Source organism: Melospiza melodia, chromosome 1 (assembly GCF_035770615.1).
Source record: "Melospiza melodia melodia isolate bMelMel2 chromosome 1, bMelMel2.pri, whole genome shotgun sequence".
Lineage (NCBI taxonomy): Eukaryota > Metazoa > Chordata > Aves > Passeriformes > Passerellidae > Melospiza > Melospiza melodia.
Window position 1 is genome coordinate 149,283,293 of NC_086194.1, and position 26,410 is coordinate 149,309,702.

The window sequence follows — 26,410 nt, forward strand, 5'->3', positions numbered from 1 at the left end:
ATTGAACCCTGCGTTCTTTTTTCACCTTCTCAAAGCTGTAGTGACACAGAATAGGTCTCGAGTTAGCGGAAGCCATGACAGAAGCACAGATCCCAGATGCCGTGTGAAGACACGTATGGTAACCACCTGCCCGGGATCGCGGGGGGATGGTGACGGTGTCCCTGCCCTGGCTTGTGTCAGGAACTACCAAAGACCTGACCGCTCCTGCAGCGCTCTCGGTGCCAGCCAGGGCGGGCGGCCCGCCGCGGACACGCCATCCCCGCCGGGGGGACACAGAAGCCTCGCTACCCCGGCCCAGCGCGCCCCGGCCGCCGCGGCGGGGGAAGGCGGCGGATCCCGCCCCCGGTGCGGTGACGACGGCCCGGGTCCCGCCCTCCCCCCCGCCCGCTCTATAAAAGTGCTGCCGGCGACAGCCCCTTCTTCTTGCTCCGTGACTCCGCTCTCTCGCTCGCAGCTCATCAGCCGCGCTCCCGTCTCCGCTCGCCGCTACCGCAGCCCCCGGCCCGCTCCGGCTCTGTCTCTCTTCGCCTGTGCCCTCTGGTCCCAGCGCTGCGCTGCGCTTTCCCCGCCGGCCGCCCCCGCAGCCTATGGCCCTGGAAGGCGCTGCTGCCGCCGCCTGTATTTCTGCTGTAGGTTCCCACATCCCTCTTTAAAAATTCCGCCTAAAAAGAGAAGACGATTTACCAAATCTTTCGGGCCGTTATCTCACGTGAGTACCGGAGCGGGAGTCCTGGGGCTCTCGTCGCCCGTGGGGGTGGTGGTGGGAGTGAGGGAGGGAAGCAGTGGCGACGCCCACCCCGAGCTCCGAACCGGGCCGGAGGGTCCGTGGTCGCCGGCGGCGGGTGGTAGCGTTAGGGGCTTCCCTCTGCCCAGGCCTGGGGCTCGGGGCGGCGCAGGGACGGACGGGCAGCAGTGGTCGTGGTGCCCGGAAAGGGCGGAGGGGCAGCTGGCGGGCAGTACCGTGGCGGTGACTGCCGGGGAGGTTTGGGGTTGGGGCCAGTTCCTCCCGCTGCCCTTTCTCCGCCCGCCGGCGTGGGGCGAGAGCGGCTGCCACCGGCAGCGGCATATGGAGAACGGCGGAATGAGTCAGAGCCGGAGCTCCCCCCGTCCCCCGGCGCGCCGGGCGGTGCGGGGCCGCAGTGCGGGGACCGAGCTGGCGGGCAGCGGGACCCCCGTGCCCGGGAGGTGTCGGCGGCGGCGGGCGGAGGGTCAACGGCCGCCGCGCTAACATGGCGGACAGCGCTGCGTGCGAGCGGTGACGGGGCGGGAGCGGAGGCCGGGCACCGGGGTGAACGCTGCGGCGGTGCCGCCAATACATCTCTCCCGCAGTCCTCGGGACGCGGAAGGGCGGCGGGACCGCCGGCTTCGCGGCCGGCGGGGGCTCGGCGACCGCCCTAACATGGCGGATTCCTGCGGAGGGGGGCTGTACGGTGTCTTCCCCCTCGCAGCTGGGGCAGTGCCCGCGGCTGGAGACCCGCGCCCACCGGGCGCTGCTGCCTCTCGCAGGGCGCCCCTGCCTGGGAGTGGGGGCCGAGGGGCGTCCTCACCTGGATCCCTCAGGGCGAGGGGCTGCCCGATGCCCTGTGGCAGCAGCCCGGGCTGGCAGTACGGGCTGCGGTGCGGGTGCTGCAGGCTCCCTTCACGCGTGTGACCCACACGCCGTGCGCTCCCCCGAGCCCCCGGGGGCAGCCGTGTGTGACAGGCTTCAGCGCGGGCAGCCTGACGCGGGCAGAGGCAGAAGTGCTGGTGGCATGGCCGCGGCGTCTCCTCGCCTGCTTCTCAGGGGCCATGTTGTGCTTCTGTGAGCGTGATTATCCATCCGGGCTCCCGCTGCCATGCTCCACTTTTCCCCTCACCTGAGCTGCACGAGGCCTCCTCACCTGTCCCCTCGGCATGGTCAGCAGGGGCCACGCCGAGGAGCGGGGCGGCAGCGCCGGCTGTCAGAGCAACGCCCGAGCCGTAATGGCATTGCACAAGTGACGCTTTCCGGGACTGCCTGCACGCTGAAGGGCCGTGCGGTCACCCGGCATGTGGAAGGGGAAGCCTTCCCTCCCGGTAGCAGTCCCCTCCCTTTGCCCGGGGAGTAGTTCTCTGGTCATTTCACGGGTACACCCTTTACCCTTCCCCTTGGTCCGACCCTTAGTGTAGCAGTAGCAGGTTTGGTGCCGCTGGTCCTTTTGGAGGTCTCTTGGTTGAGCTCAACCTTCTTGGCTTGGCTGTCTCTGCCAATGTATTTTGGTCCATTTGGCCACTGGTGTACTAGTGGCTTTTGGAAAGTATGGAGAAGAGATGCTGTTTCAGCTACCAGCTGAATTCTTGTGTGTCAAGTGTGTGCACCTGAATGTTCGGGTAGCCAAAGTGTGTGCATGTTGCCTGCAGTGCTGTTCCCTGTTTGATAGGAGATCAGCAGAGTTATTACAGTGGTGGGAGATCAGTAGAGGTGTCTGTTGTGGTGGTAGGGGAGCTGAAGGCATGGTGAGCAAGCGGGCTCATGCATGCAGAAGTGGAACGGTGCAAGTGCAGGGTTGTGATGTGGCTGAAGAGGATGCTGGTATGGCTGAGTACTGGACAGCACTGCAGATCTTATCCAGTCATCAGTCTGAGCCCATGAAGATGCCTGTGTGTGCTGAGGGTTACCTCGTTGTGGTGAAGAGGCAAGAAAGTGAGCTTAAACCTTTTGAGCCTTTCTGAAGGCATCCCCTGCAGTACTAAATCCTGCACGGCTGCCTTGTGCCTGTAGGCAGGAGAAGCGCTGCATTTCAGACCTCTGCAGCAGTCTCTGGTGACTAACCAGGATACAATTGTGTAGTCCCAGTCGGTTGTAGCCACCCTGAATGAAAACACGGTGTAAAGGCCAATAAAACAGTGTAGAAATGCCTACCATCTAGTCAGATGCGTGATTGGGTCTCTTGTGTGTGAGTGGATTGGGGGGTAGTCCTGCCCTACTTCTTCTGCCCTCCCCGGCTGCCGGATTTTTGTCTCTGAAGACGCTGCACTTGCCCATTATTCTTCCTTGGATAAACGTGGGAGGCAGTGGTGCTGGGGGGGAGGTGGGGGTTGTGAATAATGGTGATGGTAGGAGGGGTTTGTTCCAGTCTGGACTGGTCCAGTCTAGTTCTTTCCTTCCTGTCACCGTGTGAACAATGCTGCTGATGCCTGTGACAAGGCAGCCCCTTCCCCGCGTGCCTCTGGCTGTGGCAAGCTCCCTTCTCAGCCTCCTCTAGGCCGAGATCCCCGGCCTGCTCCCCCCCATCCCTCCCGCTGGGCATTGAGCTCCAGGGGAAGCTGTTAAACCCCAGAAAAAGGAGGCTCTTTGGGAGGGGGAGGGTGTTGTTTGCTGGTGAGCAGCTGTGGGAATGTTTCTCCTGTGGGCACAGTTTTACTGGAGGCCAGAGGCAGGATTACTGCCTTTCAGCACTGCAGGCGGCCCCTGGACCCGCAGTTCGTGCCTCTCTCTGCTCCCTGGAAGGCTGCTGCAGGTGTGTGATGGCAGCAGTGCTGCTGGAAACGATTCCAGCTCTCCAAATTAAAGGGGAGACAGAGTGCTCTGGGAGAGAATTAAGACTGTCCTTCCCTAGAAGCGAGGCTTAATCGTGTAGTGCGCTAATTGAGGTATAATGGTAGATTTCAGCTCTAGATGCTGTTGATGTATCACAGGAGCAAGAGTGTGGTTCATGGAGAACTCCTCAGGGACCTGTGCTTCCTTCAGGACCTGCTTCCCCCCAGGGATCCCCTTGCCACAGTGTCCTCTCCCTGCTCTGGAAGAGGCTTACTGTAACTCAGAAATACCTAGGTTTTTCTGGGAACCAGAGTAAGTTGGTGCCTTGGAGTCTGTCACTTGGTATAAATGTGCAAGGTCATTGTAATTCTAGATTTTTAGGGTTTGGTTAATGGATATTTTTGCTCAAGCCACTAAAGGGTCTCTTCTCAGAAACAGATGCAGTGGATTTTATTTTTTTTTTCAAGAAAATGGATTGATGCTTGGTTTTGTAGGCCTGTTGTTATCACACATAGGGAGGTGAGAGGGGCCGGTGAACTGGAAAAAGCCCAGCCCTGCTGGACACTTTTGGGCTTTCTGCAGGGGTGCAGGTGTTCTGCCAGCTGGGGGGTGATTTGGGTCCTCAGGTGAGTTGTGACTGTTGTTGCTTGAGCTGTAGTCAAACCTCAGGAACCTGCTAGTAGAGTATACCAACAGATGAGAGATAAACACGTGCATATAGGTGCCACTTGAATATTAAAAGGCAGATCTACCTTGCTAACTATTCCCACAACTCAAAGCTCACTGCTTAGCAAAGAATACTTTTATACCCGCTTTAAAACCCTTAAACATGGAATGTTTCATTGTGGTTGATAACACATGCAATTTTTTGTAAAACTGGGTTTGCCCATAGGGGTTATGGACATCTAACACACTTGTACTTAAAGTGGTAGCCCAGCTCTGCCACTCAACAGCAAAATCCCTTTCTGCTGGTTAAAATAGACTAAAGTGACTGCAATTGGAAAGGCTCAAATTGTTCCATTTTCCTCTGAATGTTTAGAAGTGGCAAAGCTGCACAGAAAGAGCAGTCAGACTATTTTGCTTGTGGAGATCCTTTACGTAAATATAATTTAGGAGAAGTTCTGAAAGACAGTTAGAACTTGGCACAACTCAAAGTTAACTATTGCTACAGAAAATTGTTGGGTTTCATTCCTGCTCCACAGGAATTTTCACTGTAAACTTTCCTCCTTGAGACATGGGAGAATATTTATTGGCATAATATTGCAGATGTTATTTGGCTGAAGCATTGCATTTTAAGTTTTGCACTGAAGGTTGTGTGGTCTACCTAGAAGCACTTGTGTTTAATGACTTGTTTGGCTAGGAAGGTAAACTTAATTCCTGTCACTGGAAAATTTGTATGTATCAGAATAGCAATAGGAAGTAGTGTAACTACCAGTTAATTTTAAATGTTGGCCACACCTTCCTGTTGTGTGCAGAACTAAATGTTACTAACTTCTTGCTTTAGTGAAAGAAAAGGATAAGCTTAAATGTAATACATATGCATTAATTCTAGCTGGCAAAATTCCGTAATATCTCAATTTTGAAGCATTGAGGTTTGTTTTTAATGTTGCATGCTAGTAAATGCTAATTTATGTGGTAAAGCTGCAGGGATTGCTCGGTGGGAGTTGCTGTGAAACAGTTACCCTCAAGTTGCATTACTTCTGTGTGTTATGCAGTGCTTCATGGAGTGCACTAGTTTAGTTTTCCAGTAGCAAGAATTAAGTGGAAAAGTGTATTTCAGGAGTTTAACCAACATGGCCATGATCTTTTGTGTTGGGTGATTCCCAAAAGTCAGGCTTTTGTAGTGAGCCCATGCAGTATTACTTAAATGATGAAGGTAGCAAAGGTTCATTTTTACAATAGGTTGGTATGTTCTGTGTTTCATGCCATATGTCACAGTGAATTTGTAGAAACTTTATTGTATGTTGGGCTTACATGTGATCAGTTCGGTAGTGTATTTAATTGAATGAAAATTATTGTTGCTTTTAGGAGGAATAACTTCTCAACAGGCATAATAAATGTTTCCTTGACTGCTTTTATGCTCATTGTTCTGTTTGTGTGAGTGCTTTACCTTGAGTAAGCTAGCGTTGTACTTTAAAATGCTGCTTTGCTGATGTGTGTAATAGCCCTTAAGGGCCAGCTGAAATGTTTCCTCATTCCTAAAGGCAAGCATAAGTTACTTTGTTTTTACTGTCTTGCTCATTTCTGGGTTTGTCTGTGTGGTGTTCAGTTTCACTATATAAAGCACTATTTTTCACCCACATAGCTTTTTCACCCACATGCCATGTTCATTCACAGCAGAGGGAGTAGGAACGTGGCAAGGGAATTCTAAAATAGAAAGGAAGTGGGGAGGGGAAGAATGCAGTGGTTACAGGGTTAAAAACACTTCTGGGAGAGTAATCCAGTCTTAAGGCATGCTTACCCTACAGTAGGATCATGTAGAGATCTTTGCCATTAGTTTTGAAAATCTTCTCATTCAGACTGTGAAAGATAGGTAAAATAAGCAGTCTCATGTGTTTTAGCAGTTCTTTGTACGTCTGCCTTGTTCTGGCTCAGAGTTTATATTAACTCTTGAAAACTGGGTGTTTGATGTGATTATAAACTTTCATGGTGGGGTGTTACAAGCCTCCTTAAAAGCACTACTGAAAAGGCATTTGTTACATGTTTTATGATAAAGATTTTATTCTGTTCTGGCTATGAAATTTATTTTTGTGTGCATTTTTCTCCCTACAGGGCAAAATCTCTGATCAAGTTTACAACTATCCAGAGGGCTTAGGAGAAGTGCTTTATAGAGAGCAGTTCGACTTCAACGCTGAGCCACCTTGGGAACCTAGCTGATGATAGTAGGGTTCCATCTCCTAACTTGTCCATGTAAGTCTCTCTTCATCTGTATGCAGGAGGATAAGCACTTGCAAAAACACAGCTTGTTTTTTGATAAGCAAGGTCTGGGTGTAGATTAACAAAATTACATAGGACTTTCATTCAGGATGGCGAGGGGGACTAAACTAAACATTTTACTCACCTAACACATTTCTCAGTGCAATTATCTGATGAAATTCTGCAGTAAACTTGGTAAATAAAGCTACTTTTCTGAATTAGGGGTGTTGGCTGCAGAAATCCTGAAATAAAATGCTGTAACTTCAGTCTCAGTGATAATTCTGAAGTCAAGAATTGGTCTGCATGATCGTTAACATCAACTCATGACTTGCTAAGTACAGTATAGTTTAAGTAGTTTATACTGAAATAGTTAAGATTTGCTATTGTGAACAGTAACTCAGGCTGATCATGAAGGGTGTGCCTTCCCAAATGCCTGTCTCCATTATTTGTTAATTACTATCCATTTCCACTAATAGTTGTAGTGGGGTTACAGTAGAAGGTGGAATTTAATGTTGGATGGAAAATGTGTACAGTTATAAATGCCTTTATATTTTGAAGTGGCAAATAGGTATTAAAGGAAAACAGGACCATGATAATGGAAAACAAATGAATGCACTTAGCTGATCTTAAGGAGCACAGAAAACTCTGAAATGTATGTGGTTTTCATGTTCTGTTAACTTGAAATAGTTTTATGTGGTTTTTAACAATAGTCTTAACTCAGATATTACAAATGCATTCAAGCTGACTTTATACAGTATTTGTACAGTATTACTTTTTTTCCTGTCTAGCTGAAGGCATTTTTGTTTGGCTTACTACCTATAAATTATGGAATGCTTTTTAATGTAGAACTTGCAAGTGGTTAAGTACATCTTAGTGAGCCAGGTACTTTTTAAAGACCACAAAGATTCCAAATGCCAGTTGTGTTAGTATGCATCCTAATAAGGTACTTAATGTAGATAAACTCGTTCTTTGAAAATACCACAATTGCTGAGGCACAGGATGAGCTTGGTTTATCCTGACTTTTGGCTCTATCTCCTGAGGTTATGTTCTTTGTTTTGTTTGAAACTTACTGAATTAACTCATATATCTGGTTCTTTGTTCTAGTCAAGTAAATTCAATTAACACTGAGAATTTTCTGAATATCACTGTTATGTTTAAGGTGTGGTTTTTATAAGCAAAATAGCTGAAAAAATTGCCTCTCCTGTTCAGTTTAAGTTTTGGTTTGCTCTTGTATGTGGCTAAAACTCTTGCATGACATTTTGCATTTGAACAGGAATAAGTAAAGTAGTAAAAAGCTAGGAAAGGCAGAAGAAGTGTTAGAAGGAGTGAATAAAGTATACAATCTTAACGTACTATACATGCATCTTAATTTCTAAAACTGTTCTAAAACTGAAGAGAATTTTGGCTGTGTCAGAAGTTCTTACTCTTGAGATGAAGGCTGTTATGGTACCTTCTTTGAAATATTCCTTCTCTAACTGGTAGACTCCTGTGCTGTGACAAATGATACAAGGTGTAAGTTGCCCTAGAATGGAAATGCCACTGAATTTGCTTCATTTGCAGCTGAATGTTCAGATAATGTGTATTTATTTTGAGGTTGGATCTATTTAGTGTTCAGCAATTATGTACTGTACACAAATAGAAGTGATTCAGTACTGAATGTAGTGGTGATGTAAGTAGCAGTGGTGTTTGCCAGGAAGTCTGCACCTGTTTTGGTGTGCTGAAGCACAGGTCATTGCCTCAAATCACAGAATCACACAGAAATTCAAGGTTGGAAGAGACCTGTAAGATCATCAAGTCCAACCCATGTTCTAACAATTCAACTAGATCATGGCAGCAAGTGCCACATCCAGTCTTTTTTTGAACTCTTCGAGGGATGATGACTCCACCACCTCACTGGGTAGATGATTCCAGTATCTGACCACTCTTTCTGTAAAATACTTCCTTCTTAATTCTAACTTACATCTCCCTTGACGCAGCTAATGCAGCTAGCATGCAAGTTAAAGAGCTAATTGGTACTTTGTCTTGTTCAACTTGCAAAGTGATTTAATGGGAAAAAGGTCAAGTGAGCTTTTAAATATAACTGTAATGTTATATGTTAATGTTCCAGTGGAATTAAATAAAAATCTTCTGTCTGAAGGTGTACTTACATTTCCATTAAACTCACTTCCTTTTTATCATTTTCTCATCTCACTTTTTTCTTGTGTTGCACTGGCAGGGGAAGACTTGGGGTTTAGTTCTGTCTGCTCTTCAAGCTCTCACTCCCTGAGCAGTCCAGCAACTGTGGCCTGAAGTCTTGCTCCTTTAAAACCTCTTCTATTTATTCCCCCATCTGATTGGCCAGAAATGCTGGAAGTCTGATGTATTAGCAAGCCCTGTCTATGCCAAGTGGAAGCAGTAGCTATCTGGAGTCACTAATTGCCAGTCCAGGACACTAATTTTGAAAGCCTTAGTAACTTAGTGTAGATGGAGCTGGTGGCAGCTGGGGAGCAGGAGGGCTGGGAGTTCATAGCTTAGTGTAGATGGAGCTGGTGGCAGCTGGGGAGCAGGAGGGCTGGGAGTCATGGAGGCAGTGGGGAGGCCAAGCACTAACACTGGCTGAGCAAGTAAGGAGCTGGAATAGGGAAGTGAGTGTTTGCACTGTTATAAAAGAGAAGTGCTGGTCTGCTGCCACGGAAGTATATGTGCACTCAGAAGAGTAACCATTCTTTTGTAAGCTCTGTGAGCTTCTTGGGTCTGAATAATGTATTCAGACTTGAGGAATGCAGAAGGAGGTTTTTGTTCCTGTACAAGATGCTGGATGGGCCATTGTTTTTTCAGTTTCTATCCCAGTTGCTTGCTTCAGCAGAATTGTTCTTTCTACACTGCTCACTTAACTGTGTGCAATGCTGCTGAGAGAACAGAGTAGGCTGCAACTGACCTAAGCTGTGCAGGTATCCTACTTACAACCTTCAGTGGATTTGTGCTGAGAGGTAACTTGAGTAATGCAAAAAAAGACACCTGTTTCAGCATTTCCATCAGCTGGTTAGTGGTGGTGTTCAGATAACTCAATTACAGTTGGTGAAATGGTGTCTTGGATTTTTTTTAAAAGATACTCCCATTATAAGTAGGTATTCCCTGCACTGAAAGCAGAGGGCTCATGTATAGGGAGTATATATATGTAATATATATACTTTTCTACTATACCTGAATTGCTGGTGACTGTACTGAATTGCTGGTGACAGTGACAAAATTTCTTTTTTTGATTTGTTACCCCTGAAGAACCACTATTGCAAGGAATGAGAAAATAATTTGGTTTTAGCCCTTTTTGATTTTTGCATCAGCGTAATTTTTATTGGTCATAAATACTTTTGTTTTATAAGATGTGGTTGAGAGGCATTATTTGGAGCCCATTTCATTTGCAGAGACCTTTTTTTGCAGAGGAAGTTTTTAATGAAAGACCCAAACCTATAGGTGTTTGGAGTTTTTAAAGTTCTTTTCTTAGGCCAAACAATACATAGTTTGGACAATGTAAAGAAAAGAAAATTGTGTGTGTTTGGATGCTTATATGTGACAAGCATGTGTTTAGACTCTGTTCAGAGAATTTTAATTTTCTTTTATTCCAGATGTCTGCAGTAATTGCAGTGTTTAAATATGTACACTTTTATCTTTGAGTTCTTCATCTGGGAAGCCATTGTGTTAAAGAGCCTGAGGATGTAATGCTTACTTCAAAGAAAGCAATTACATGCCTATGTAGAAGTCTCATACCACTTGACAGCTTTTGTTTGACTTAAAATATATGTCCTGGAGCATTGTGCAGACTAACATTTCAGGTGTGAGAATGGGTGGTGTTACCACACCAAGTCTGTCAAATAATGACTTGCAGTAAGTCAGCATTTCCAGCAAGGAGTGAGCTCTGTGCTCTAATGAGTTCTGGCTCATCTTACAGACATCAAAAAAGTCCTAAACCATCATTTAGATTTCCTTCTGCAAATTTTATCATTGATTCTCCTCATCCCCCTCAGGAGGGAACCAGTCAAGACAGAATAAGGTGACAGCAGAGTCCCAAATCCTACTGTGAGATATTAACCCCTTAAAGAATTGTTTCTCTAGCCACTGTCTTGTAGTGGTGCTGTAGCAGTGCTTCTAGGAATTTGTTTTTTCTTTGCAGAATATTCTTCCTTTCAAGACTGAAGAGATGTAATTTAGTCCAAAAAGGGGACATTGGACAGTAGTCAAACATTAGCTTTTTTCCTACTAGATTAATTTTGTTAAAAGGAGAAGCTTCCATGTCTTGGATGTGCTTAGAAAAAGCAATCACTGTTTAGCATGCTGGGAGAGAGGATATATCAGGTTGTTTATGGTTTGTTGCAGTTGTCATTGGATCTGTACTGGCATATATTCCTTTTGGTACCTGCCTCTTGGCCATAAAATGCTTTTTGATGAATGAGCAGGAGACAAGTCTTGTTTAGGAAATAACCTTTATCAAAACTAACTTACTAGATAATTGTTCTTTTTGTTGGTGGTGGCTTTGGGAGTTGGTGTTAAAGAATCCTCCCCCCATGCTTTACTTGAACTGAGTCTCCCCAAAATTAAAGGGGCAGCTTTTGAAGGAAAGTATACTTCTACACCATCTGTCTGAAAGCTGTGGACACCACAGTCATTAACTATGGGAAAAAAAGCCTCTCTTTTAAGACTACTAACAATTAGCTTAAATCTACTCCACTGTAACTCAGATGAACATCCACACTCAGAGAGGAAAAGTGTGTAGTTGGTTAGATTGGGCTGCTTCATTTGAAATACAAGGTACAAGCAATTAGCTATGTGTGTCTGGTGAGTGTAAAAATCATTCAGGGCTGTGACTGGTTCCACTGGGTGTGCTGAGACCTTCCAGTAGGGTAGATCTGGGGTGGAAGGGACTCTGGACTGTCTGCAAGAGTGTAGGCAGTGGCTTGTAGCATGAAAAAAACTTCAACCACAATTTAAAAATCTAGCTAAGTAGCACCCTTATATATACAGTAATTCCTTAAAATGTTTCAGTAAAAAGCTGATGCCAGCATTTCTTTCTGGGGGGAGAAAAGATAACTCAGCTTTTTGGTCCTCTGCCTCTGAAAACCATGGATATTTTATGAAGATGACTGTAGTGTCCATCTTTGTTGGACTGATTCTAAGGCAAACTTAGTTCACAAGCTTCTTTTGTTCAGTGGTGGTATTTTTTTAAGGAGGTTTAGCTATTAGTCTCATAGTATATATATATAATATATATATAATATCTTCTGAGATATGACTGACTAAAGACTTTTCTGGTTATTATAGTCTACCACCTAGTCATTGTTTTTATAACTCATTAAGTCCTTACATCAATGTGATAATTATCTTGCTCTTCTGTGATTTGGATCTTCAGGATTCCCTTAAATAATCATAGGACTCACTATATATGTGTGAGACAACTATTTCTTATCTGCTCTACTTGTCTTTATCATTCAGCTTCTGAACAGACCTGAATATTCTTGCTGCCCCTGACTTAGCTCACCTGGCAGTAAATGCCTCTTGTAACAAACATAGGGGGCATGTTTGAGTTGTGCAGAAAGCATATAAAAAACCCTGCTGGCTCCTTTCCCATTATTTGGCATAATGACAAGCAGGAGCAACTGCTGCTTAGTTGTGGTAGTATTGAACTACAGCAAAGTAACTTTGTTCCTATTGTTAACAACATTAACCAAACCTGTGTTGCAAATTGTGAAGTTTTTTTTACTGTATGGAGGTGGTGGATGAAACATGAGACTGAGTTAATACCATGGCCCTGTGACAATTTGAAGCCAAAATTATCTTAATTTATATAGTCTTAATGAAGTATTTTTGGCTTTCAGCTACAATGGTTGTGGTTTCTATAAATACTTTTAATTAGAAAAGTCATTCTGCTATTGTAAATCTAAGTGCAGGTGGCTTTAGAAAACAACCATCACTTTTTTTACAAGTACTATGCAACTTCTGTTGAGATATTAAAAAGCCTTAGGTCTTCATATAGAGAAGGAATCTAGTTAGCTAGCTGGTTTTGATCAATCTTGTGTTAGTCATAAAGATGACAGTTGAAACAAAAATGTGGTCAGTGGGTTGATGTAAGCTAAGAAGCTGTTTTTAAACAAGACCCACAACTCTAATGGAATGTGAACTGCAGATTGTTCTATTCATCAAGTAAAGCAAATGAAGGTATATAGTCAGCTGTTGGTAATTGTCTGCTGATTTTTACTTGAGATTAGTCAATCTGCATTCTAAGACTATATTTAACAGTATTTTCAGTGTTTTGACTTTGTTGATTTAGATTCTTTTGGAAAACACTGTATAAACTACTAACTACCAAGCTAATTTGCAGTGAAGAGCTGAGGATAAGCAAGATGCAAATAAAGTTAGACTGTAACTATTACTTTATTTTAATAACAATTTTACATGCTAAGATTATCACTTTTTAAATTACTTCTAGCCTAGTGGCTTCTTTATGTTAACCTCTGTTTTGCAATTAACAGTTTGAAATGTTGTAACCAATGTTATAAACAGAACAACAAAATAAATGTCTAATAAATACAATATGTAAATGAAGTGCTTATAAATTAGCATCAAAAGAACTAGAACATTAGTACAAATATATCACTGCTAACATTTCATCAACAAGGTACAAGTTTTCTATAACAAATTCAGGAATGTTCTGTTACAGGCAGTCTTCCAGTTGCACATTTGAATGCTAGCATTGCTTAAGATGCTTTACTTGAAGAGAACTGAGCTGAGGCATTTGTACAATTATGCTGCACTTGCAGTATTTTCATTGTTTGCATAAACTCAGTGCAGATCAGTGTGCATATAGTGTCAGATTTAAAGTGCCCAGCTTCTGTTTTATTCTTGGCTTCAGTGGAATTGTTCTATCCATATCTCTGACAAAAAACGCAGGGTGAGCACAGTAAAAACATCTTTGGTCTTTGTAGAGGGTGTGTTACTGTTTGTAGGACATCAGGTGTAGAAAGCTGATTTTTAAGCAGCAGCATGGTGTGCTTTGTGCCTCTTTTTCCATTGACACATGTCTTCTTTCTGCAGTTTGTTGCATAATTTAAGGACCCGGATTTAAGGCTTGGAAGCCCATCCCTTGTGTTTCTTGGTTTATGACTGTCGGCTTTGTGGAATACGGCTGAGATGAAAGGATTTATTGAGGATGCAAATTACTCCATTGGTCTGTTGGATGAAGGAGCAACTCTTGCAGATGTTATTGACAACTGTATTTATGAACATACTCATGTAAGTTTGCTTTCCAGATCTTTTGATTTAGTTCCCTAAGTCTTCAAACTAGGTCAAAGTATTATAGAGCTGATGAGCTGACAGCAACAGAGAAAGTCAGCTAAGCCTCACTCACCTTATTTATAAAGTAGTTTCCTCTTCTAATTCTGCTGCTTTGCTGTTTTCTTGCTTTGGGCAGAATTCTGTTGGGGAAATTTGGGCATCAGCTCTTACTGCCCTGAGTGTCACTATCAGGAAAGTAGTCTGGCCGATGTAATTAAATACAGGTTCCCATCTCACTGTTTGAAGAGATTTTATTAGCAATGGGGTTCAGAACAAGCACCTAAAATTATCCAAGTGGATATATTCAGTTAGAACCTTTTTGTTATTTCCTTGAAAATATGGTGGAGTTCTGAAAAACATTTATGCTGAGCCTGTTTAAAGCCATGTTTAAATTTTTTGAGGGCCATCATGGTTAATATTCATACATCTTCCTGTTACCCTTCTCCCCTGTGGAAACTCTGGTACAAGTACATTGTGAGGTTCTCTCAAGAAAAACTGTAAAAGCTACTGAAGTTTAGCAGCCAACTGGAAAGAAAGTTGAATAATTCTGTGTATACAGTAGTCATTTTTTGAATAAGGCTTCACTCATTTCTTAGGAGGCAGGAAGATGTAGCTTTTGTTCTGTAGACAAAATTGTAGAAAGAGCAAACTTTAAAAATGTTTCATTAAGCAAATCCTGTGTTCTTCATATGCCATACCTGTGAGTTGCTCACTCTTCCCTTGGTTTATCAGAACTAATATTCATGTGCAAGTGGTCAACTATAGTACATCAAATAGCTAAATTCCATGGCCTTCTGAACTCAGGTGTAGGATTCCCAAATCCTGATTCCTAATATTCTTTTTCTGTCTAGCAAATAAATAGGTAAACTACTGGCAACATGTCATGTCTCCAACCACTGGCTGGCTCACAGAGGATAGCTGCCTCCTGCTGCTTTCATTTACTCCTTTAGCTCAAGGGGTAGAGGCCTGTGCCATGGATCTAAAGCTCCAGATCCCAATCCTGCTGGTGACCCGTACAGGGGGTCAGTATGCTTCCACCCGATGGAATTTCTATTTGTGTTTTTTAAACAGAAATAAAGACTTTGTATAAAATAAGCCACAACATGTAGAGTTTCAGATCTGCAAAAGTCAAGTGCTAGAATTGACATTTGATGTACAGTCTTGATTCAGATCCATCATGTGTATGTGATGGTCTTTAATTGATTTACAGTAGGGCATTCACCTACAGTACTTTTACTGAGTGCACATTATGGACAAATCTGGAATGATCTGTTTGCAGTTTGATCCACTACACCTGCATCATGACTCCATAGTGAGAAAGACTATATTGTAACAGATGTGCAGAACATAACATTCCAGAAAAGTCTGTGCATTTTCTTAAAGATTGTGTACTTGATTCTGTCACCTTTAACATGAAGTCTAGTTCTTAAAATTCCTTTTGAACTTCATTCTTCACAAGATGTGGAGAACAGTCTCAAACTTGACTGCCTGAACAGACAAATTTTCAGTAAAACAAACTATTAGATGTTAAAATAATGTTAGTGCATCAGATTTTATTCCATTTATAATAAGATATAAATTCATTGAGACTGTGGAAGCTTTCATCCCAGTGGATCTTCTTCCTATAAATAGCTGCAGACTTCTGAAAATAAAAAGTTGAAAAAAGTGTGTAACTTGATCTGTGTTTTTTATAAAATCAGCATTTGGCATTTAAGTAGAATCTTTTATTCAGGAATCTCAGAATATTGTCAATAGCATTCATAATATCTCTGAAGTGGTAGGTATTCCCTTTGGTTTTTTTAAACTAGTTCAAATTGCTAGTTGAACAGAAAAACATTATTCAAGGTCAAGTCTAAAACTTAAGAGCAGGGTAAAAAAAAGGTACATAGTTCTTTAAGACTTGGGGTTGTTTGTCTTGACAGCAAACCTACAGGTTCAGACATTTTATTTTCCTATTCTTCCTTTTGCAGACTGGAAAAAAGGCATTTTATGTTGGAGATCTTGGAAAGCTTGTAAGGAATAACATGCAATGGCAGAACGTGATGGCACCAATAAAGCCATTTTACCCTGTAAAATGCAATTCTACTCCAGGTGTACTCGAAATTCTGGGGACCCTTGGTGTTGGTTTTGCATGTTCCAGTAAAGTAAGTTTTCCTTGCCTGTGTGCCTTATTTTCTTTCATATGTCTGCTGGTGTAAATTCATCTTTTTGGTGCCAGGTGCCATGTTTATAAATAAAATTTGAACTGTGAATTCATTTGTAACTGGCTGTTGAAAATCTGTACTTCTGCCCTAGAAGCAGTAGGTAGTTTTCACTTTAGTGGGGTAATAGAGCACATCTAATAAAAATTCAGAAAAGATGATGCTGTGCACTTTGTCAAACTCTGGTATGCTCCTGCTTTTCAGTCTGAAATGGCATTGGTACAAGACCTGGGCATTTCTCCTGAAAACATCATCTACACAAACCCTTGCAAGCAAGCCTCTCAGATCAAGTATGCAGCAAAAGCTGGGATAAACATCATGACTTGTGACAATGACATTGAGCTGAAGAAAATTTCACGTAACCATCCAAATGCCAAGTAAGTGTCAAAATCCTAGTTTTGCTTTTATTGTGGGGGGAACTTTTTGCCTGTATTCTGGGTGGCTTGAGTTGCAAGCAAAGTACATGGCTTCTTTAGTACAAATCACTTGTATCTGTTCTTCTTCTGTCTCCTTGAAAATAGCTTTTTTGCATCTTTTCCTACTGAGTCTTGGCTTCCTAATACAATGGCCCTTGGTTTGGGAGAAATCTTGGAAGAAAGTTATTTTTTAGGGCAATCTTCATGTAAAGGTTTCAGGGATTAAAGTTCAGAAGGCTAGTATTTCATCACCTGCAAATAACATCTTCCTCCTGCTCTGTTTTGGCTTCAGTGTTATCTTCCAGGGAGTTGTATGTGGATATTAGTGGCTCTGGCTGAAGTCAGGGCTGAGCTACCAGCAAATGACTGTGTGCATTGGATCCCAACTGGGGTTTGGGCACACTCTGCAGGTCTATTAAATACACCTACAGGCATTTCCACATAATTAAGACAGTGAGAATTTTTTTCAGTCACTTTGGTATTAATTCAGCTGCTCTGTAGAAAAGTGGTCAAAGCTGATAATCTGGCTGTTAAATATGGCTACTTTATTGCTGGCAATGTATAATGGTCTCTTGGACTGACTGGCACTCCTGTCATTTCACATCACATCTCTCACATATGAATGCTTTAGCTTTGGGCCATGCCTTTAAGAAATATGGAGCCAGAGTGAAGTGGATGTTACAGTGAGCCTAAGTGAATGTTACAGTGCTTTGCAGTGATTGAAGATACAGCTTTCCATAAATGTCATTGGAGAAACTGAATTCCTGATATCCTTAACAAATTCCTTGGTTCTGAACAGTCATGATTATTGTGTCGTCTCCCAAAACTGTGACTTGTTTTGGTGCTTTTTTTGGGGGGTGGTGGTATTTGAGAGAGTTTTTTTCTTTGTTCAAGACTCAAGATTTAATATTGTTGTTGCTGGTGATTATACTTCATCCTCATGGAAGTCTGTCTGTGCTTTGCATACTGGAGAGAAATTTCTGTGCAAAAATGTTATGCATGATAAGTAAACGTTTCTGTAACTGCTGGCCCTGGTATACTTAATGGATTCGAAAGCCTTGGCAATGCTAAAACTGACTGTTGAACCATTAGTGTTTTACCAGTTATTCACTGGTGCCTTTAGAGTTCTGTTAGTTTTTATGTTGATTTATTTCCATGATTCTAACAAACTCTTAGATTTCTAGAAGTCAGATTTAGTGGGTTTTGCTTGAAAATACCTTGATTCACATAAATGCTGCTATAACAATTTGTCAATTTAACATTGGATGTCTTAAGGAGGGGTTTTGACTAATCTTAATATGAGGTTACAAATCATAGTATGGATTTGAAATTTTCTACTACATTTTAAAGAGTTTGACTTGTAACAGTTTTTTGCTTCAGTTAGCACATTTTTCCAAATGCTTCACAGACTATTGTTTGACTGCAGATTTTTTGAACACAGTTTTCTGTGCTAGTGAGAAGCGGGAAAGGAAATGCTCATCAGTTTCTCAAGATGAAATGGTATAAATTAACAAGGATTGCAGGGCAACCTGTTTGAGAACTTAGGACCTTTTGCTCTTTAGAAAATGCATGTTAAACACACCAGGAAACATTTGGAAAGTACTTGTAGAAGTCATGGTAGATGTTAGGCCAGCTGTAGTGGCCAGGCTGAGTTCTGTTTGTTGCCTGTCTTGTTTCACTCCATGTGCAGAGTTTCTTCCACTCATTTACACTTCCCATCCTGGTTATCTGCAATGTGCTCTGCCCAGTCTGCATGTATGCCATGACACCACCTCTGTTTAGTTTACTGGATGACTAAATTACTTGATCTTATGGGGGTGTGGCTTTCTCAGTGAACAGCAGTTTGAATTTGGATGGTTTGGGGGTATGTCTCTAGAGGTTTGGATGTGACCATGCCTTTGCCCCTCAAATGTTACTTTAACTTAGAGACAGGTCAGCATTGGCACTGCAGTTTGCCAAACCTACCCAAAATGAGGCTTTGACCAGACAGAGGAAGGTGTTGCACTGCATAAGAATGTAAGAAATGGTACCTGCTGCCTCTGTGCCCCACAGTGTCCTGGAAGAAGGAGCAGGGAATGGTCTGATCACCCTACCCCCTCATCCTGAGTCCATGTGCTCAGCCACAAGGGGAGGTTATGTGATATGGCCAGGGTGCGCTTGCTTTCAGCCTGGATGCTGAGTTTAACTAAATCTGATACATGTCTGACTGAAGGGGAACCTCTGGGCTGGGGAGGGGTACAGAGATGGGAAAAATCATCTTAGTCTTACTGATGTTATGAGGAACTATGCTTTATTAGAAGGTAACATTATTTTTTATTACAGCACTCAACAGACTCTTGCTGCTGCAAGAGTCTTAGTTGCTGCATTTCGAAATCCCTTGTCCTTGTTGGCTCCATGTTTTAGCCCCTAATTGCTAGTTTTTTCTCTGTACAGGATTGTTATTATTAGGTTGCCTTGATTCATCCATCGATGGAGCTGGAGTACTGACAACATAATCAACACACTTCTGACAATCTTCAGGCTTCACATGTGCTGATGATGTAAACCAACTGCCCCAATCATCTTCCCCTTCTCTTAGGCTCTTACTGCACATTGCCACAGAAGACATTACTGCTGGTGAGGAGATGAATATGAAGTTTGGCACCACCCTGAAGAACTGTAGGCACCTTATGGAATGTGCTAAGGAGCTGGGAGTCCAAATAGTTGGTGTCAAGTGAGTAACTTCATTGTCCTCTGCTGGCTGAGTAGATATTTGTATGAGGTACTTAAGATGTAAAAGAGAAAAGGATTTTTCCCTGGTGATACTATTTTACAGGGTTTTAAAAAAATCAACAAAAACCCCAGACAAACAATATCATATTGATTTAGAATCATGAGCTTTTGCTTGCAAGCACAAACTAGTATGAAACAAAGTAACTATTACAGGCATCAAAGCAATAGGAAATGAAGTCTCATAAATCCTTCTGTCAGCATGAAAATTAAGTTTAGAAGCCTCTCCTATTCTCTAACTGTACTCTTGAACTTCTTTGGTAACTTGATTTGTATTTTTCCAGCAATAAACATCATAACAGAAGTGCTAGTACAGCATGGAATAGGTTTGAACAAGATGAACATGGGGTCAGATTTTGTTAGGAGTTAAGGTTCTATATCACTCTTTGATCACATCAAGACAAAATACTCAGATAAGTTGTTGGCTTGCAGATGGCAGGAATGAATCCTAGAGTTCCAAATTTGTACAAATCTGTGGTATTTTACCTGGAAGCTTGATGGCTATTTTACTGTATCTGAGAAAAATGCATGCACAAGTCTGCTCTGTCTGCCTTCAGCTACAAATCCATCACATGCTCATAACTGTTTAGGAAAGCAACCAAGCAAATAAATGGGTCATCGAGACAATAAAAAATGTTAAGCCAGATTTTGATGATTTAAACCACAAATGTCTTGTTGTGTATCTGCTTGAAATGGATGTTAAAGCATAAACTGCAAATATCTTAAAAGAATAGATACTACTGAAAAAAACATTCCTCTTTGTATAGTGTCTTAACCAGCTTTTATAAAAACAACGTGGGTCTCCTGCATTATTTTTTATTCAAATAATTTTTAAATCCACACATGTATTCATGCAAGTAAGTTTGAAAAGTGACCTTTGCTACTCCAAGTCTGCTTCCTTAAAGGAGTAGACTTGGAGTAGAGAACACTGTGGCTCGGGTGTGTGTATGGTCTGTCTAGAACCAGTGGACCATATGCCTCTTGAGGAATCCCATGGGAATGCTGGCACTTGTTTTAGCACCTCAGTGACTAAGTGCATATGGCAGTACTTGAATCTCTTGAACAAGGAACAAGAGGGGATTCAGGAGCTTTTGGTAGGCATCAGTACTTCTCTGCAGCTTTGGCACTACTGAAGAACAACTTTCAGCCACTTTGATAGTGAAGACTGAAAAATTCACTAAATCAGTTGTTTCTCAAAGATGAGAATATTGTGGGACATTCTTAGGATTAAGAGAAAGACAGTTCTCAAGTACAAATTCAATAGCAGGCAGTGGTGGTCTGAGCTTCTTTGCACAGTTGCTGTGTATTATCATTTAAGCTTGTTTTGGGGCATTGGGGAATGAATTGCTTCTGCTGCTGTTTTATATGATGAAATTATTTGTGTGGTCTGAAAGCTGCACGGTTCAGTGTATTTACTGTGGTTTTATTTCTTTCAGATTTCATGTTTCAGGCTCTTGCAAGGATCTGCAGACATACATTCATGCTCTGTCTGATGCTCGGTGTGTGTTTGACATGGCTGTAAGTACCTCTACACTCACATGCAATTGCTACAGTAGAGGAGCCATTCTATTCCAATTATATTAGCAAACCAACTACATTCTTTCCAAAAGAAATCCTTGGAAATTGAACTTTTAGTAAGGGACTAAATACTGCTTTGTGATGTGTGATAGAAGTAAAACCAACTTTGTCCTAATTATGGTAATGAATACTGTTCCACTGACAGGCAGTAGCCTTACATTCTGATTAAATTAGTTTCCCACTTTGGGTCAAGCCTTTTTGATATTCAAATCTCAGTCCTGTAAATACACAACTGTTGCTTTTAGGTTACATTGAAGTTGAACAATTGTATGCTGGCATCTGTTGTGGTGTGAGGAGTTTGTAAACTACACAGAGAAGACTGCAAGTCTTTTTACTCTTACTGCAATGCCTTAGCTGTGGCTGGTAACATATGGGGGCAGTAAAACTGAGGATCTCGCTGATCTTTGTGCAAATTTGTTGCAGTGGTTTTGTCACAAAATTTGTGAAATCCTAAAATTTTGTCAGAATACACCACCTGTTCAGCAAATACTGTCTGAATATAACAAAAGCCAGAAGATGGGAGTTGATATCGCTGCGGGGCTTGCAGAGAATTGTATAACCAGCCTCTATTGACATCCCAGTGCTTTGCTTCTAGATTTAAGGGAGCTGTACTATGCCCTTACTCCCTCATTAGATGTACTCAGCTAAATAGTTTCAAAAGCTTAAATACACAGAAAACCACAGTAAGGAGCAACAAAATCTTTTTGCATTTACTGTTGTTCGTGTACTTACATTCTGCTATGCATTTTAGGAAGAGTTTGGCTTTAAGATGAACATGTTGGATATTGGTGGGGGCTTCACAGGTTCAGAACTTCAGCTGGAAGAGGTATGCAATGTGTTGGAAATTGAAACTCTTACTTTTGAAGAAATTGAAGTGTTTAACCTTCAAACTGCAGCTTGAATTGATAGCTGAAGCATAGTTAAGTTCCATGTTAGACTGTAACTCAAGATCTCACTAGTTGGGTTTGTATTCTTGATTGATGGATAGTGTAATCCCTTCTTGGAGGTGATTGTGACTTCTTTTTAATCCTGTTCATCTGGGCTGAATGCTCATTTAAGTGTGCTAGAGATTAAATTGCTATCTGAAGCAGCCTTAGCAGTAATAGTTCAAGGTTTTTCTTGACTGTTGTTGTCCAGCCAGTGACTCTTGCATGGTTTGGTGCAGGGTGCCTTAGCATGCTTTGGATCATAAACCCTGTTGCTACTGGATGAAAATTTCCAGTATTTTGCTTAGGAACAGAAAGCTAGAGGTCTTGATTTGGCTGGCCTCTGATTTTGCCTAAATGCCACCTTTAGCATGAAGTGGCACATAGAACAGGATACCCAGTTTACACTGGTATGTTGTCTTAAACACAGGCTCCATGAATTCAGCACAGCGGAAGTGAGGAGTTGCTAACAGCAATCAGGGCTTTTCTCTCAATTCTAATGATTCTGTTATGCATCCAAAATATTTGTTAATCTTGACATATCTGTCCTAATATATGAACATTAGTATTAAATAATTCTGTTTCTATGATACTATTCAGAACTGATCATGAAAAGGTCCTTTACCCATTGTGTGGGTTCATATGTAATTTTACATTATCTGATGTGCTGGATGGGCATTGAAGTTACTGGTGCACTTGTGAGTCTACCACAGCTTGAGCATCAGTTGTGAAAAGAGACTGTGTAGTACTCAGACTCATGGTTCTCAGTCTAAGTGTTTAGCAGAATGACCAGTTTTCTTTTTTTTTTTTTTTTTATAAATTGTGGACCTCTGTTAAAGGCATTTCTCAGAGATTGGAGGGGCAGAGTAAGCATTTGGTGTGCTGACTGGAAGTGTCTATGTGATACATCTGTAAGCTGAGTTCATTGGCCTTACCTCTGACTTCAATTTCCTAGGTTAATCATGTCATCAGGCCATTGCTGGATGTCTACTTTCCTAAGGAATCTGGTGTGAATGTGATTGCAGAGCCTGGATGTTATTATGTTTCATCTGCATTTACACTGGCAGTGAATGTCATTGCAAAGAAGACTGTTGAGTATGATAAACTTCTTCCTTCTGGAGGTAAGGGTTGGATTTGTTTTCTGTGTTATGTCTCAGTACAGGTAACTGCCCTCTGTTAGTTGGGATTGACTAGTTTGTTTATATGTTTGGTGCATCCCCTAATGCTTACACTGCAATATGCCTTCTGGATTCTGACCATATGTTATCTGTGTGTCTCACTGGTACTTTTGTGTGGCACTTCCTGTATCCTTACTAGGTTAAACCTATATTGGGTGCATCACAGATGCTGTGTTAGAAGGTTCTGTGTTAGAACATTAAAAATCATATCACAAAGCAAGCTACTTCCCTGCTTCTCTGGATTTATATTCTTACTACTGATTATTACTGCAAGTATTAATTTGATTAAGCCTCTCAATATTATAAATGAATTTATAATCTGATCTCATACAGATTACTCTGCTTGTAATTCTCCTATTCTAGTATATATGGAACCCCCTTGTCAGGAGACAGCAGCTGACTTAAGTTAGATTGCAAAAGGACTACTTATGACAAAACATGCATGCAAGACAACTTCTTTTTTTACTTCCAGTGGAGCAAACCAGGAATGATGATGAACCAGTATTTACATATTACATAAATGATGGTGTTTATGGTTCTTTTGCAAGTAAATTGTCTGAGAAACTGAATACTATCCCAGAGGTTCACAAGGTGAGTCCTTATATATTCTTCAGAGGTAGTCCTTTCTATCCTTGTCTATTGAATATATATTTAACACTTCATACATATATAATTGCATATTATTTATTAAATTAACCTTCTATATATTTGAAAATTCTTGTTCAATAAACTGAAGCCTGAATTGCCTCAATCATTTCCATATAGAAATACAAGGAAGATGAGCCTCTGTTTGCAAGCAGCCTTTGGGGTCCATCCTGTGATGAGCTTGATCAAATTGTGGAAAACTGTCTTCTTCCTGAGTTGAGCGTGGGAGATTGGCTGATCTTTGACAATATGGGTTCTGGTACCTTGGGTGAACAGTCCACCTTTAACGACTATCAGAGGCCACTGATTTACTACATGATGTCTTTCAGTGACTGGTAAGGAAACTGTCTTGGTAGTGGCAAGGTTGCTTTTGCTTCCTTCAGGAGTGTACACTTATGAAATCCATTCAGTGGCAAATACAGAGAAATGCTGAGTGCAAGAATGTGCCTTTTTAGTTTGTGGATTGTTTTTTTTTGGGTCTCTGTTGTTTTACTGATGAGACTAAACTGAGATCTCTGATAAAATGCCTACTTTGCTTTAGGGCTGACAAAAGAAAGCAGAATACCTGAGTGATCTCACCTGTGTGTTCAGTGGCAGTTGTCAAGTCTTGTACTGGCTTAACAAAAGCTGTTTAACATCAACCTTTGAGCTTTCCTAATACACATATCCACAGCTTGTGTGCAGTGTTGGCACCACCGTGGGAGGGAAGGGCAGTGATGCTGTTGTGGTGATGGGGAGTGTGGTACCCCATTCCTGCACCCAGGCAGGCAGGGCCCTGTGCTCCCAGCCTGGCGAGTGGCAGCGTTTCTGTGGGTGCCAGGCACTGGCACAGCTGGGCTCCCTCTGCTGAGCCAGGGCCAAGCCATGCGGGGGCAGCTGGCTGCACACACTGCGTGGCGCCTGCTTTCTGAAGGGAAATTGAACCTGAAAACCTGCTGTTACATCTCTTGACCTTTTCTGCTGCAGGGATGAGATGCAAGATGCTGGAATTGCTTCAGACACATTGATGAAGAACTTCTTCTTTGTGCCTTCGTGCATTCAGCTGAGCCCGGAAGAACGCTTTTCCACTGCAGCTTAAACAGGCATTAACGCTTCAGTTAGACCTGCAGTTGCAAGTCTGTAGTTTGTCTGGTCAACATTCCAATCTGGAAGAAATGGAACAATCTTCAATTCAATTCATTCTCTTCAAAACTTGAAAAAATAGTAATAGTAATGGGGACCAGGCAAAACAAGCTACAGCTACAATTCAGTGGGGGGTGGGAGGGTTAGATAATGGTGTCCAAATTTAAAATCAAGTTCATTCAACCCCTGAGCGTTAAATATGCAACAAAATGGATGACTTAGTGGAGATGGAAACCCATCACTTGGGTTCTTCAACAGTTTACATACAAGTACACAGTTTTTATACTAAGGATTCCTGTTAGAAAAGTCTTGTAAAGTTATTGTCTTTCGCCCAGATATATCAAATGTCAGTGGGAGACCAGTGTGACTTCATTAGATGTTTTAGTGTATTTAGAATGTGTAAATTTGTGCTTTGAACTGTAGTTTAATAAATGTAAAATTGCATCATAGTATTTGTTGTATTTGACCCGTGATGTATCCCTTGTATGATTGCAATAAAACTTTGTGTAGATTTTACTGTTTTTCAGGCTAACTTTGGGAGGAGCTAGGCAGATAGCTATAAAGTAGGTGTATATGTGATTGATTGGAGAAGCTTTCTTTTCTCAAGCCATTGGTTTGGCTTTGTGTTAAACAGTGAACATTTTAAGATTGATAAATCTGTATGAAGTGAAAGTCATGTAAGTTCCTGGAAGGCTAAAAGGCAATTTGTGGTGTGTTTTTAGAGCATGACCTTAGATTCAGTTTTTCACACCAACCAGCTAACCTGCACTAGGCATGGGTGTGCACGGAGAGGTTGTCCCAGCTTGTGTGCATGCAGTGCCCTGAGGCAGCATGGGTTAGTCCAATTCTGCATGTTGTCACAGAACCTTTGGCTCCTTTTTTAATAGCGTTTGTTTGAAAAGTCTTAACTTTCAACTTTAGTTCTATATAGTGCTGATTCTAGGGTAGGGCTGCACAAGACTACAGAAACCTCAAATGCTCTCTTGCACTGGACTTCATTTCTGTATCCATAATGTAAAGGTAAATCAGACTGCTGCAAGTATATGTGCATTGAGTAATGAACTGCTTGAACTGGTCAGAGAATTTATTTATTGTGTTACTGCAGCCTCTCAATTTCTTCAAGGTTCTTTGCTTGCTTTCTCACTTTAAGTTTCCCTACTTGAAGACTGGGGGGAGGAGGAGAAGGAGCTTTTAGGGTTTTGAAATAATGCACTGAGGCCTGGATCCTACCAATAGAAGGGACTTTTTGAACCCTTTAGTTGGAGGTAAAATTTATACCCTTTGGCTGCAAGTGTACTTCACATGAGTGCCAGCTAGGAGGAAATTTTATTTTCTACTCTGTCAAGGAAAGGCTTTATGAAACTTAATGAACTTTTACTTGAAAGTAAATTCTCAGTTTGGATTTGTCAGAACAGTTTTACAGGCCAGTTAGGAGATAAAAAATGTCTTATGTGTTGGAGACACAGTCTTAAGAAACACTCATTACTGTAATGAAATGTACAAGTGAAAAGGGAGTAAATTAAAGGGGGAATGTGTGGTTTGGTTTGGTTTTGGTTTTCTGGTTTTTTTAACCTGAAGTTACTAGCTGACCCATGTCAAGCAGTGATAAGCTCTTCCATTTACTGTTGAGGTCTTTCTAGACAAGACAGACTGCTGTGTGGTTTTTGACTAAATGCAACTACAGTTGCCTAAGGTTATATAATCAAACAGGATTCTGTCATACAGTCTTTAAAAGTTGTTTTATGTTAACTTACAGAGAAGTAGAAAACAATTTCTCTATAAATGCAGCAGTGGTCAGAGCAGAAATACTTGCTGTACTTGAAGACAGTCTGCCATTAAAGCCAACCTGGAGTCTGAA

At 42.0% G+C, this 26,410-nt stretch overlaps 1 protein-coding gene across 1 annotated transcript; it reads left to right on the top strand.

Annotated features, from left to right (window-relative positions):
* Nucleotides 1–416: 416 nt before the first annotated feature.
* Nucleotides 417–26,410, top strand: AZIN1 (antizyme inhibitor 1). The gene is made up of 12 exons (XM_063171513.1): nt 417–709; nt 6,272–6,409; nt 13,478–13,675; nt 15,688–15,861; nt 16,123–16,295; nt 18,913–19,047; nt 20,540–20,621; nt 21,433–21,507; nt 22,563–22,728; nt 23,258–23,376; nt 23,551–23,765; nt 24,397–26,410. Exons 3-12 carry the CDS (start codon nt 13,574–13,576, stop codon nt 24,506–24,508), a joined length of 1,353 nt encoding a protein of 450 aa, XP_063027583.1. The 5' UTR covers nt 417–709; nt 6,272–6,409; nt 13,478–13,573; the 3' UTR covers nt 24,509–26,410.